Below are 14,665 nucleotides of genomic sequence, written 5' to 3' on the forward strand. Positions count from 1 at the left end.
TTGTAAGTTTTGCAGGTCTCTGTGGTCCATAAAACTCACAGAAATATTTCCAGCAAAGGCATTAAAATGCAGAAATAATGATCCATCAGTAGATTAAAACTTTCACAGAGATATTTAGAGGCAACAAATATGAACATATATACTGGTTCTCTTTTATTTACACTGAATTGTGTTATGAATAATTTTGCAGGATATAGATATTATTGTCTTGAGTTTTTCACTTTATTATGATGTTGATCTTATTTTCCAGACAAGTTACAAAATTACAAATGTAAGAATACCACAGAAGATGTACTCACTTTTCAAGAGAACCTTTTTCAATATTCATTGCCCCTTCCATTGAATCCAGTCCTTGTTCAGAAAATTGTTTCAAGGCACTTAAAGCTGCCTAAAAATGAAAACAAACACGCAGACAAGGAGATTCATTCACTGACTTTCACATAATAAACAGGAATGCAATGGTAAAAGAAGCTGTGATATATAGTAAAAGCTATCATTTTCATTCCTCTAAATAAATGCTTTTTTGTATCACTTAACAAAATTACATTTGAGAGGGTATATTATGATGGAGCAATGTATGTCCTAGAAAGGCTTTATTTTTGTGTGTTTGTGGGGAGAGGTGGAGAGAGGAACCTGCATAAACCTTATGCCTTATCCATAATTTTGTAAGATGGCAACAAAGTTTTATCCGCAAATGTAGAAACATGTCATAGAAGCCTATCTATGTTCAATGATGATTTCTGCATCATTTCTCCTTACATTCCTGAAACTGCATGTTCTCTTCTTCCAGATGTGAAAGCATCAGATATTTTTTCCCAACTGTCCAAAGCTAGCATAAATGTACTGATCAATTTTATAGACATTTAGCCCCAACCAAGTCACAGAATGTGAGTGGTGAAAGGGACCAAAGAATTCTGATGGGATGGTATGATGATGGTATTCTGTATATAGAGAAAAAATCTGCCTCCGTGGGGGCCCTGGGGAGGCCTGCCTGGCCACCGCAGAGCCTCCTGAGGTAGGGATATGCCCGGATGCGTGGGATGCCGAAGGGTGTTGACAGGCTGGTGGAGCCTCGCTGAATAGCTGGGAGGCACCAAAAAATGTGATGCTGATAAGATCTGCATAACTTGTTGACACTCTTGTGCACGGTCCAAACTGTTATTTCTTTGAATAAGAATTTGGTTCTTCTTCCCCTCCCCCACAGCCCACCCTTTTAAGCTCGATTTAGAAGGGCTTTGTTGAGTCTGAGATAGGTGTGAGCGGCCAGACTTGTTTGTATCTTGGAGATCCTGCTGGGTCACACTTTGGTCATCTGCATCTTCTCAAAGGCCTTTGTAAAAGAGTTAACTCCTGCCACTGCTCAAACTTCTATCTGCCAGCAGCTTCTTTTGGGTAGTTAAGTGCATGATCTTTTCTGCATCTCTATATGTAATATATCTTTTTGGTTCGGATTTTTAAGCTAATAGACTTAATTTTTTTTTTTTTTGAGAACAGTTTTAAGTTTATAGAAACATGAAGCAGGGAAACCCTCTTCCCTTCCCCCTCCCTCAACATCATTTCCCTTATTATTAACATCCAGCATTACAGAGGTACATTTATTACAACTGATAAAATATTGATATATTATCATTAACTTAAGTCCATAGTTTACAGTAGGGTTTGCTCTGTGTTGTACCTTCTATGAATTTTGACAAATGTACAATGTCATGTGCCCACCATTACATCATAGAGAATAATTTCACTGTCCTAAAAATCCCGTGTTCCACGTGTTCACCCCTCCTCCCTTTCCACTTCCCCATCCCTGGCAACTCCTTTTTTTACAGTCTTTATAGTTTTGTCTTTTTTGATGCCATACAGCTCTAAGTGTGCAGTATGTAGCATTTTCAGACTGGTTTCTTTCACTTCACAATATGCATTTAAAGTTCCTCTATGTCTTTTCATGGCTTGTCAGCTCATCTCTTTTTATTGCTGAATATGTTCTATTGTCTGGATATACCACAGTTTGAGGGATATCTTGGGTTACTTCAGGTTTTTGATGATTATGAATAAAGCTGCTATCAACATCTATGTGCAGATTTTTGTGTGATGTTTGTAACATTTTTTTTAGTCCTTTTATTTTTAAAATATCAACCGCTATATTCAACCAAAAGGACTAATACATCCTCATCTTTTCCTTCAGGCTGTTTCTTCCTTTCAGATCTGAGCTGATCTTCCCAGTTCAGCTGAATGCCCACTGATGCCTCTGCTCTGGCCTGGGAGGGCTGGGGCAGGGGCAGGATGAAGGTGGGGCGGCTGTGCTGGGCTCTGTGTTTCATCACTCTCTCTCTAAACCCGGAGTCCTTTAGGAATGGCAGTGCCCCAGCCCCATTACCCTTGATCTCGGTCTAGGCTCCTACTACACAGTAGCTGGCATAGGTTACAATGACACGTAAGCACTAACCTCAGTTGGGTAGGACCAGTATGGCCATCTCATTGGGGTTACTATTATGGACTGAATTATGTCCACTCTCAAATTCGTATGTCGTTCCAATCCCCCATACATAGAACATGACCTTAGTTGGAAATAAGATCTTTGCCAACATAATTAGTTAAGATGAAGTCATACCAGATCATCCATCCCAGGTGGCACAGTGGTAAAGAATTCACCTGCCAATACAGGAGACGCAGGAGACTCGGGTTTGATCCCTGGGTCAGGAAGATCCCCTAGAGTAGGAAATGGCAACCCACTCCAGTTTCCTTGTCTCGAAAATTCCATGGACAGAGGAGTCTGGTGGGTTTCAGTCCATGGGTTTGCAAAGAGTCAGCCACAACTGAGCTCACACACACACACATATATTAATTAGATTAAGGTGGGTCCCAACCCATTATGACCAATGTCCTTACAAAAAAAGGAAAATTCAAAAACAGAAACACACACAGGTAGAACACTGTGTTAAGAAAGTGAGTTAAGAAAGTGTTGAATTGATGGAACAGAAGCCAAGGAACACCAAAGGCTGCCAGGCAACCACCAGAAACTAGGAGAGAGGTATGGAACAGATTCCTTCCGCATGGCCCTCAAAAGGAACCAACCATGCCTACACCTTGCTCTTGGACTCCTAACCTCCAGAGCTGTGAGACAAGAACTTAGTGTCAAATTTATTGTGGGTGATCCTTTGTTACGGCAGCCCTAACAACAATTACAGGCACATCATCATTCCTCTATAAGGAAAGACCCTCTTTCTCCTCTCCTTGATATTTCCTTCATTGTCTTTTTATTATAAAAATAGTTTCTCATTAAAGAAAAATCATAATATGTAAGCAAGCAAAAAGAATGTGAAAATATTCAGTCTTACACACCACTCAAAACTTGGTGCATGTCTTTCCAATCCTCTTCTATCCCCCTCCTCACCGGTACACACTTTAACCTGGATCATATCCTAACACTATTTTAGAACCTGCTCTTTTCATTGAATCATTAGCGATTTTCCATAGCAACAGAAACACTTCAGCAACGTCATTTTGCAGGACTACACAGTATCTCACTGACTTTATGTGCCTTCCTGTATTTAACCAATCCCTACTGTTGACATTGAGACCACATCCAATTTTTAGGCTCTTATTAACACTGCACCAGGACCTCCCTGGCAGTCCAGTGGTTAAGATTTTAAGCTACCAATGCAGGGGGCATGGGTTCCATCCCTGGTCATCGAACTGAGATCCCACATGCAGTACAGCATGACCCAAAAAACAAAAAACACTGCACCAACCAAGCTTTCTAATACTAAATCATTGCCTACTGTCCCAATAATTTCCTTGTGATAAAGTCCTATAAGTTGAATTTCTGGACCAAAATGCACACGTATTTTGAAAGATGTGATATGAACTTCCCTCTGCCCTCAGAGAGGTTGTATCCACAACAACGCTCTGAGGAGCACCTGTTTCTCTAGGTCCTTTTGGAATTACCTCTCAGAACAACTTGTGGATCATTGGAGCCAACCGGTTTTGTCATTTTATGGCCCCACTTTATTTTTCATTTGTCCATCCTAAGCATTTACTTTATTCACTAGACTTAACTTTGAGGGAAGTTTGGTTGCCTTCAAAAGTTAAATTCACCCTCAAAGGACTCAGATTTGGACATTTCTCCTCCTTAAAATAAAAAGTAATTTGCACAGGAATTGGAGTTTTTTAAAGCCAATGAGGTGACCTCTGTGGTCCTTTCAAGTCCTGAAATACTCGGGGGCCTGGGCAACCTGCCCACGTGACTCTGCTGAGCATGGCCCTACGGGTGTGCACATCCTTGTGGGCTTGTCACGTGAACCTGAGCGTGAAGTCCCGCCCCCTGTGCACACGCATGGAGGGTGGCACCAGGCCTGCTCACAGTATGTGAATTATTGGCAAGAATGCTGATTTTTATCAATTTCTTCCCAAATGGACATTACAGAACACCTTCCATAGTAATCTGTCTGCATGTGGTTGGTGTTGCTGAATGAGACTCCTGAGTGCTCCAGGGCTTCTTGGTCCTGTTTTATTCCCAGCATAGCCAAAATGACCACCAGTACAAATTCTTAAAAAATAAAAGCAAAACCCACTTATGAGCTAACTGTTCAGCCCATTTTTCAGTAGTTGCTTGGGGAATACAGGTTGTGTCAATACCAGAAATCTTATGTCTTGGCTCACAGAGTCCAGGACCCAATGAAACTCATTCTCTTCCATCCAAATAGAGGTGCCCCTAAGAGATGAAGGTGAAGTCTCAGGGAGCAGGTTGCGTGCTTTAGCTCTTGCAAAAGCTTCTGGATGATTTAATCAACATGACAGGCAGGTCCCCAAGCGCTGTGAAGATGACTGTCACCGCTCCAAGAACGTCCTCCCAGCTGGAATGGCGGTGTACTCTTTCACTTGATGCCATGAATGGATTTTCAGAATTCTTATGTGGCTGGTTCCCTCCAAAGGTATGTTTAAAGGCTTTCAAATAACATTCCCTTATCTGTCTGATGAGATAATTCAGCCCACATCTTATTGATAACCCTGAATACAATCGCTTCTAAGTATGAGATGACTTCTTTCTAATTTATAAAAGGCAATGAAGATACTTTATCTTCTCTGTAAACAGCAGTTGCTGCCCTTTGATGAGCATCCCTGCGCCACAGTCATGAGACCAGGTCCCTTACCTGCGTGACCTCAGGTGTTACCACAGCCCTGCAAGGTGGGCCCTTCCCATGAAGAATTCAACAAACTACTCAAGGTCGCATGGCTAGGAAGTGGCAGAGCAGAGGCGTGAACCCGGCACACATCCTGGGTCACTTCACGTTATTTTCTTCAGACATAAAAACCGCTCACATTCAGCCTAGCCAATTTCAGCATAACTCCTTCCAAAGTCCGTCTAGTCTAAACGTCTAAACAAGGTCCGTCTAGTCAAGGCTATGGTTTTTCCAGTGGTCATGTATGGATGTGAGAGTTGGACTATAAAGAAAGCTGAGCACCGAAGAATTGATGCTTTTGAACTGTGGTGTTGGAGAAGACCTTTGAGAGTCCCTTGCACTGCAAGGAGATCCAACCCAATCCTAAAGGAAATCAGTCCTGAATATTCACTAGAAGGACTGATGCTGAAGCTGAAGCTCCAATACTTTGGCTACCTGAGGCGAAGAACTGACTCACTGGAAAAGACCCTGAAGCTGGGAAAGATTGAAGGCAGGAGGAGAAGGGGATGACAGAGGATGAGATGGTTGGATGGCTTCACCGACTCAATGGATGTGAGTCTGAGCAAGCTCCGGGAGTTGGTGATGGACAGGGAAGCCTGGCGTACTGCAGTCCATGGGGTCACAAAGAGTCAGAAATGACTGAGCGAACTGAACTGAACTGGATGGACCTAGAGACAGTCATATAGTGTGAATGAAGTAAGTCAGAAGGAGAAAACAAATCATTCAATAATGTAGATGTAGAATCTAGAAAAATGATACAGATGAACTTATTTGCAAAGCAGAAATAGAGACAGATGTAGAAAAGAAATATATGGATACCAAGGGGGGAAGGAGGTGGTGGGAGGAATTGGAAGATTGGGATTGACATATATACACTATTGATACTATGTATTCCTAGGGATCTTTCTGACCCAGGGATCAAACCTGCATCTCCTGTATTGGCAGGAGGATTCTTTACCACTAGTCACCAGGGAAGTGGTAAAGCAATGGAATATTCAGTTCAGTCAATTCAGTCGCTCAGTCGTGTCTGACTCCTTGCGACCCCATGAATCACAGCACGCCAGGCCTCCCTGTCCATCGCCAACTCCCGGAGTTCACTCCGACTCACGTTCATAGAGTCAGTGATGCCATCCAGCCATCTCATCCTCTGTCGTCCCCTTCTCCTCCTGCCCCCAATCCCTCCCATACAGCCACAAAAAGAATGGAATAATGCTATTTACAGCAACATGGATGGACCTAGAAATTATCATGTTCAGTAAGGTAGCAGCGAGTGTACAATATGGTATCACTTATATGTGGAATGTAAAAAAAAATGATATAAATGAACATATTTACAAAATGGAAATAGACATATGAAACAAAGTTATGGTTACCAGAGAGGATAGTGGGTGGTGGTGGTCAGGGTAGGGGGAAGATAAATTAGGAGTTTGGGATTAGCATATACACACTGCTGCTGCTGCTACTGCTGCTAAGTCGCTTCAGTTGTATCCGACTCTGTGCGACACCATAGACGGCAGCCCACCAGGCTTCCCTGTCCCTGGGATTCTTCAGGAAAGAACACTGGAGTGGGTTGCCATTTCCTTGTCCAATGCATGAGAGTGAAAAGTGAAAGTGAAGTCGCTCAGTCGTGTCTGACTCTTAGCGACCCCATGGACTGCAGCCCACCAGGCCCCTCCATCCATGGGATTTTCCAGGCAAGAGTACTACTACACATAAAACAGGAAAACAGTAAGGGCTTACTGTATAACACAGGCAGGGCTTCCCTGGTGGCTCAGTGGTAATAAATCTGCCTGCCTCTTTTCATGGAATTTTCCAGTTAAGAATACTGGAGTCGGTTGCCATTTTCTATTCCAGGTGATCTTCCCAACTAGGGATCAAACCCATGTCTCCTCTGTCTCCTGTATTGGCGGGCGGATTCTTTACCACTGGGTCACCACAGAAGGCTGGGATTGTTTTTTAAAGGTCTATCCAAGGCAGTAGATGTAGCTTTGTTTGAAAGGTGAAATTTTAAGTGTTTTTAAAAAGTGGATGACATTTCCTTTTCTTAGTCCTGTCTTTCCAGCTCAACACTTGTATCCATTTGTGTGTGTGTGTGTTTCCCTTAGAGGAGGGCATCTGCATAGATACATAGAAATATTTTTGTCCCCCAAAGATTTTACAACTGTTTTGGGAATAAAGCCCCACAGGGTCTAGAACAGATGTCGCTACCATTTCATGTAGGGCTTGTTTTGTGCGTAGTTATAGCAATGCCAGAAACATAATGCCAATAAGATGCTTCCCATGCCGGTTTGTTGGTCTTGGTTCGCATGTGTATGTGTGTGTGTGTGTGTGTGTGTGTTCACAGGATAGGGGTGAGCCTTTCCAGTCGTTTCTGTCATTTCTAACTTTCCTCTGGTTGATGAGCAATTAAGCAGACTTGAAACCAGGGCCTACTCTTCCTGCTTTCTTCTGCAGGGATTAAATAGCTTGTAAGGACAATGTAGCAGCATTAAATCATTCTTTGAGAGACAACAATGGCTCATTAGCAAAATGTGAATTTTAACTCATCCCCTCTTGACACGCAGCACTTTTAGGAGTCTTTGAACAGGATGCCCAACAGATCCTTTTATTCCTTTCTTTTTTTTCCATTTCACACTTTTCCCACCGATTTCACATCCTGAACCCCAGAAACAGGCTGTTCCCATTAAAGTCAATGGTAACCATACAAGTCCAAATGTGGCCTTCATTTTGAAGTTAAGTGTTCAAGGTTTGTTTTGTTTAGGCTTCTCCCCCTTAAAGTGCTTGCTCATATGGAACTCTTCCTGGGAGTAGATCTAACTGCTGGACTCATTTCAGAACACACACAAATGGACCTATATGTGGCTCATTAAATCAGTCTCCTTTAATGAGAAAATCATAGGCTTCAAATTACAAACATCTTCAACTGAGCTGCGGACTCCTCTCACTTTTTTTTTTTTTTTAATGTGGCTCATTTTTAAAGTCTCTATTTTATTTGTTACAATATTGTTTCTGTTTTCTATTTTGGTTTTTTGGCTGCAAGATACATGGGATTTTAGCTTGCCAACCAGGGATCGAACCCACGCCCCCTACATTAAAATAAGTCTATCCACGGGTTCGCCAGGGAAGTCCCAGGACTCCCCTTCCTCCTCCCAATAATCTTTGAGATCAACTCTGTGAAATCACTTAAATGACTGAAAAACCAGAAGGTCTTTTCTTCAGTAGGTTTGAAGCCTTACTGCCCAAAGAATGTGAATTTTAATGTTTCTAAGTTATCATTTTCTTACTTTTAAAAGTCTGTAACAAAATGCCAAGTCTCTCTTTATATAAAATAAAAGAAACCCCAAAGAGAACATTGTATTTCTAAATTTTATCACATTATGATAGAAGCCTCAATCTGTATTTCATTTCAGATGAATCCGTGGTTGGACTTAAGAAATAAAAATAGGATTATATTGAGCTTTAATTAAACCAATTGCTGCTCTGCTTTCTAACAGTTTCACTATCGTCCCCACTTTCATTTGTGCTTACACAATTCTGTTTGTTCGGGTAATTTTCATCAAATTGGTATTTTATTAAAAAAAAAAAAAAAAGCTCCTACTGTTGGAACAAAGGGATGCCAGCTAAGGTGAAGACTACTCATTCTAGGGAAAAAACAGAGGTGGGGGTGGTCAAAAGACATGCACATTTTAGACCATCTCCTAAGGCAAAGAACAGGAATTCTGGCTTGAGAATTTGGGGAATTAGTACAAAATGGGACATTTAAACTATAGACTTAGGCATCATCTTTATTTCAGTGATCAGGCTCTGACTGTTGGTTAATCCACGTAGCTGCCAGCCTTGACAATAATACAGAATCGAATTTGAAAAAGGATTAGCTGTGCTAAGAGGAGTGTTTTCAGCGTGCTTAGAACAAGCTCGAGTGGCGCCCTCATCGTGTTCTCGCCGTCCAGTCACGCTGTGTCTGTTTTACCAAGAGCATTCATTTTAAATTTGTGTGTTGTCTCTATTTTTGCTTCAACGAAAAGTCCCCTTTGTAATGGCGTTTATGGAAACATGTGTTGGGCACAAAGGCAAGCGTCCCTGAATGGTGACAGCATCTATCTCTGAGCTTGGCAGGATAATCCTCCCAAAGGTGTCCATGTCTTACCCCCCAGAAGCTGAATATACTGCCTCACATGGTAAAAGTGATTTTGCAGATGGGACTGAGGTATGAACATTGACATGGACAGGTTATCCTGGATAATCCAAGTGGGTCCAATTTAATCACATGTCAAGTCACTTCAGTCGTGTCCAACTCTTTGCGACCCCATGGACTGTAGCCCTCCAGGGTCCTCTGTCCATGGGCTTCTCCAGGCAAGAATACTGGAGTGGGTTGTTATGCCCTCCTCCAGGGGACCTTCCCGACCCAAGAATCGAATCCACGTCTGTCTCCTGCGTTGGCAGGCGGGTTCTTTACCACTAGTGCCACCCAGGCCCTAATTTAATCACACAAGTGCTTAAAATCACAGAACCTCTCCTGGCTTTGGTAAGAAAGAAAGATGTGGCCAGGAAAATATGGTCAACGAAATGCAATGTTCTTAGTTTGAAGGTGGAGGAAGGGGGACACAAACCAAGGAAAGCGGGTGGCCTCTAGAAACTAGAAAAGGCAAGGAGATACTAGAGCCTCAAAAAGGAACTGCAGATATCTTGATTTCAGCTCAGTGAGACTTGAGACTCCTGTCTGAACTCTAAGAACTCTAAGATAATACATTTGTGTTGTGCTGAGTCTATCGTAAAGAAAATCAGTCCTGAATATTCATTGGAAGGACTGATGCTGGAGCTGAAACTTCCATACTTTGGCCACCTGATGCGAAGAACTGACTCATTTGAAAAAACCCTTATGCTGGGGAAGCTTGAAGGCAGGAGGAGAAGGGGACGACAGAGGATGAGATGGTCGAATGGCATCACCGACACAATTTACGTGAGTTTGACATAAGATTGACATGGTAGGCTCCGGGAGTTGGTGATGGACAGGGAAGCCTGGCGTGCTGCAGTCCCTGGGGTCACAAAGAGTCGGACACAACTGAGCAACTGAACTGAACTGAGCCACTAAGCCTGTTCGTTTTTTATAGCAGCAGGAGAAAACGAATACACTCTTCTGGTCACCTGGACAAGGAAGTGAAAGGGCATGGCACTTAAAGTCTGTCAGGCCTAGATTCAAATGCCAGCTCCATGGGATTTCCCTGGTGGGCCAGTGGTTAAGACTCCATGCTTCCATTGCAGGGAGCATGGGTTCAGTCCCTTTCAGGGAACTAAGATCACACATGCCTCGAAGCACAGCCAAAAAAAAAAAAAGAAAGAAGATGCCAGCTCCACTGCAGACCAGCTGTGTGTCTTCATGCGAGCGACTGTATCGCTCACAGCCTTGTTTTCCGTGTGCCATGATTAGGCCTAAGCAAGCTAACAATAAACCCTTTCTATCATCTAAATGCCCGGGTCATGTTAAAATTTCCCTGATAACTTCAATAATGTATTTTAAAGTTGGTTTTTGAATCTATATTCCAACAGTTCACCAGTTGTATGTGATTGACCTTTTAGGATCTAGGCATTCCATGGCAGCAGAATAATGCCTCCCAAAGACATCTGAGTTCTTGTTCCAGAGACCTGTGAATAACAGTTTTCAAGGGACTTTGCAGACGGGATAAACTGAGGGCCTGGAGATGGGGAGATTAGTCTGCATTCTCTGGTGAGTTCAATCTGATCCAACGAGCCCTCAAAATTAGAGAACCTGTCCCACCTCCAGTCAGAGAGAGACATAATGATGGAAGAGGGGTCGGAGGGCTGTGACATACTGGCTTTGACTATGGAGGAAGGGGCCAGGAAGCAGGGAATGGGGGAAGCTTACAGAAGCTGGAAAAGGCAAGGAAACACTCTCCCCGCTGAGCCTCCAGAGAGGAACACAGCCCTGCTGACTCTGGATTTCAGCCCTGTGAACCGTGATTGACTTCTGACTACAGAAGAGTCAGATAATCCACCTGTGCTGTTTCACACCACCCTGCCTTTAACAGAGGGACTGAAGTCACACTAAGGTGTGACCTCTGCCGCCAGGTTCTTTCCCAGGACCAGGCTGGTGCTGGGTCTGACAAGGAGGTCAGAGGGCCTGCCTGAGACTCTGGCTTGGGGGTCTGAGAAGAAGGGCCAGCTGAGTGGCAGCCCTCCTCAGGCAAGAGCCAAAGGACTCTTCTCAAAGCAGACTTCACCCTAGGATCAGGTCACCAAGATCAAGTCACCTAAATCCTTCTAGGACCTCCCTCTGCCCTCGGGGCCTATGCAACTTCTCTCCCTTCGCTCCTTCCATTCTGTGCTGGCCTCCTTTCTGTTCCCTGACTTTGACAAACTCCCCCTGACCTCAGGGACTCACAATGGCCAGTCCCTCCAGCCACCCCCTCCTCAGGACCAGCTGCCTGTCAACAGTCAGGTCTCAGACCAGGAAGGCCTGATCTGAGAAGGCCTGACCACCCCCAGCAAATCACACATAATCCTCATAACACTTGTCACAGCCTGTCATTATTTCCCAGAGGGAGGGGCCTTGTCTGTCTGATTGACAACTGGGTACCGTCATTCAGTCAACAGAGTCAGTGGTACTATGAGGTATCACCTCACACCTGCCAGAGTGACCATTCATGAAAAAGTCTACAAATAACAAATGCTGCAGAGTGTGGAGAAAAGGAAACCTTCCTACACTGCTCACGGAAATGTAAATTGATACAGCCATTGTGGAAAATAGTATGGAGGTTCCTCAAAAAACTAAAAGTAGAATTACCATATGATTCAGCAATTCTAATCAGAGATATATAGACAGTAGATTGGTGGTTGCCGAGGGGGTCAGGGGTGGGAGAGGGCTGGACTGGAAGTTTGGGATTAGTAGCTGTAGACTGACAGATACAGGATGGATAAGAAAACAAGGGCCTACTGTAGAGCGCAGGGAACCATATTCAACATCCTGTGATAAATCATATGTGACAGAATATGGAAAGGAATGTAGATATGTATATAACTGAATCACTTTGCTCTACAGCGGAAATTAATACAAAATTGTAAATCAACTATTCATCAATAAAAAATAAATTAAAGGGACTTCCATGGTGGCCCAGTGACTGAGACTCTGTGCTTTCAATGCAAAGGACTGGGGTTTAATCCTGGTCAGGGAACAAAATCCCACACGCTGCCACTAAAGATCCCACATGCCGCAATTAAGACCCAGCACAGTCAAGTAAATAAAGATAAAAATAAATATTAAAAACATACAAAAGAAAATAAAACAGGGTTATTGAGACCAGGGAACCACACTGGGCACCAGGAAAACTCAGCTGAACAGACAGGGTCCCTGTCTGTTCTCAGCATGTCTTCCAGCAGGAAGGAAAGCACGCCGACCACACCAGGCCGACAGGTGATGCTGTAGAGACAGCACCGACAACAGCAGCCCTGGGAAGGGCACCCAGGTCTGCCTCGAGAAGATGGTGTCATGGAGAGGCCACAGGGTACACAGGGTGAGAAGGACTCCTTCAAGGAGGCGAGCAGTGGGCAAAGGGTGATGCTGGCAGGGGGCACTGCTCCTGCACAGGGGCTGGGAGGGAAGGCGGGCTTGGGGACATGATCAGAGTCCTGGGCGATAGACCAAGGAGGCTCCGTGTCCTGGAAAAGCTGAGCCAAGCCTGAGGGGCAGAAGCCATAGGCAAAGGGATTTGGTCTCCAAACAGGAAGGAACCTTGTGTCTGCAGAGAGCAAGCTGGGTCCTGAGGAAGGACTGGGTGGGACACCTCGCTGGAGCAGGTAGCTGTGAGGCCACTTGCGCCTCAGGCTCTCCGATGCTCTAAGTCAGGTGAAGAACGCCTCACAGCTGCAGAGTGAGGCGGCAGTTGCAGAGGTGACAGGTAGAGCTTTGTCACCTGTGATGACTGTGGTTTGCAGGGAAAGCTGAGTTTGGGCCTGAGCTTCACTATGGGTCCTGTGAGAAAGTGTCTTTCCCTTCTCGTTCCTCAATGTCTCAATTTAGAAGACGGAGTAGCCGTACTATTACAGGGGTGAATTGATGGGTGTGTCCTGGGGTTGTCTGCCACACATTGTGCTGCATGGAAAATGTGTAACAACTAACCCTCATGGGGAAAAATCCCTAACTGGTACCACCTCCAGCTCCCTCCTCACTGCTTGGAGGCAGGGCAGCAATGCTGTTTTAAGAGCCGGGCTTATTGACCCGCTCCACCAACTGGCAACCATAATAGGACTTTAGGCAAGTGAAACTCTCAACTCTTCAATGACATCTCATGTTCATAACACTCACTTTACTCTAAGAAGTTTCCATCCCTAACTCATTTATCTTCATGGTTGCTACCAGGAGCCTTGACTGTCATCTCCAATTTAAGAGGAGGATGCAGAGACAGAGATGAAGAAATTTATGCAAGATCAACAGGACTTGATCTTGATGGATCTGAAATCTGGACACAGATGGTTTGGCTCTGGAGCCAATTCTTAACTATTATATTGTACCACCTGCGAATCCAGTGATAGGATGCACCATCTGAGTGCTCAGGAAATGGCCTGATGGACTTCCCTGGTGGGCCAGTGGTTAGGACTCTGGGCTTCTACGGCAGGGGGCGCGAGTTCAATCCCAGGTTAGGGAACAAAGATCCCACATGCCTCTCGGTGTGGCCAAAATATAACAAAAAATTATTTTAAAAAAATATACCCGTAGGTCTTGTGTGTGGTGAGGTGCTTAAAAAGAAAGAAAGGAATGGCATGAGCCAGTCCAAGAGCATGGAGCCTCATGAGAGACAGGGTCTGAGTACAGGCTCTGAGGATATGGGCTGCCTCTTTGATCCAATCCCTTACTTCCTCTATGCTCTTCTGAGCTGTGGGCTTTGGGTGGGAATTGAGAACATATCTGGAAAGACAGATGTGAAATTTACATGTTCTAGCTGCTCTTTAGGACAAAATCCCAATTTCTGACTCAGGCCCTGACGTCCTCGTGACTGTCGACATCTACTGTCAGTCTCAGCAGCCTCATTACCACACTCTTCCAAACCCCAGAGCTCCAGCCACACCAGCTCCTCTGCTCTTTGTAGAGCACCTTGAGTTCAGTGCTGTCTCGTGGACCTTCACACACTTCTCCCTAGACCTGGGACCCTTCTCTCTGGTCTCCATAGGGCCCTGTCCCCCATCTCAGCCAGTTCTCTGCTCAACTGTCATCCCTTGAGACCAGTGACCCTACAGGAGCAACACATCCCATGCCTAGCCTGGCGTTCTTGCATCTTCTTACACTGCCTAATTTTCAGTGCTTACTGGCCCTAAAATTTTATGTTATCTATTTAACCATTTCCTCAATTATTGCCCACATCCACATTAGAATGTAAGTTCCGTGAGGGCAGAGATCTGTCTGTTTTGTTCATTGCTAAGTGCTCCACACCTAAAATAGACACTCACTTAATAAATACTTATTAGTTGAATAGGGC

At 44.3% G+C, this 14,665-nt stretch overlaps 1 protein-coding gene across 7 annotated transcripts in view; it reads right to left on the reverse strand.

Annotated features, from left to right (window-relative positions):
* STAU2 (staufen double-stranded RNA binding protein 2) overlaps positions 1–14,665 on the reverse strand; it is a 305,621-nt gene that overhangs the window by 1,974 nt on the left and 288,982 nt on the right. For all 7 annotated transcript variants that reach the window (XM_055546281.1, XM_055546279.1, XM_055546280.1 and 4 more), the window contains one exon: positions 300–388. In XM_055546281.1, the coding sequence (XP_055402256.1) occupies positions 300–388 (89 nt within the window). The remainder of the gene's footprint in view (positions 1–299; positions 389–14,665) is intronic.

This window comes from Bubalus kerabau, chromosome 14, assembly GCF_029407905.1.
Source record: "Bubalus kerabau isolate K-KA32 ecotype Philippines breed swamp buffalo chromosome 14, PCC_UOA_SB_1v2, whole genome shotgun sequence".
NCBI classification, from domain to species: Eukaryota; Metazoa; Chordata; class Mammalia; order Artiodactyla; family Bovidae; genus Bubalus; species Bubalus kerabau.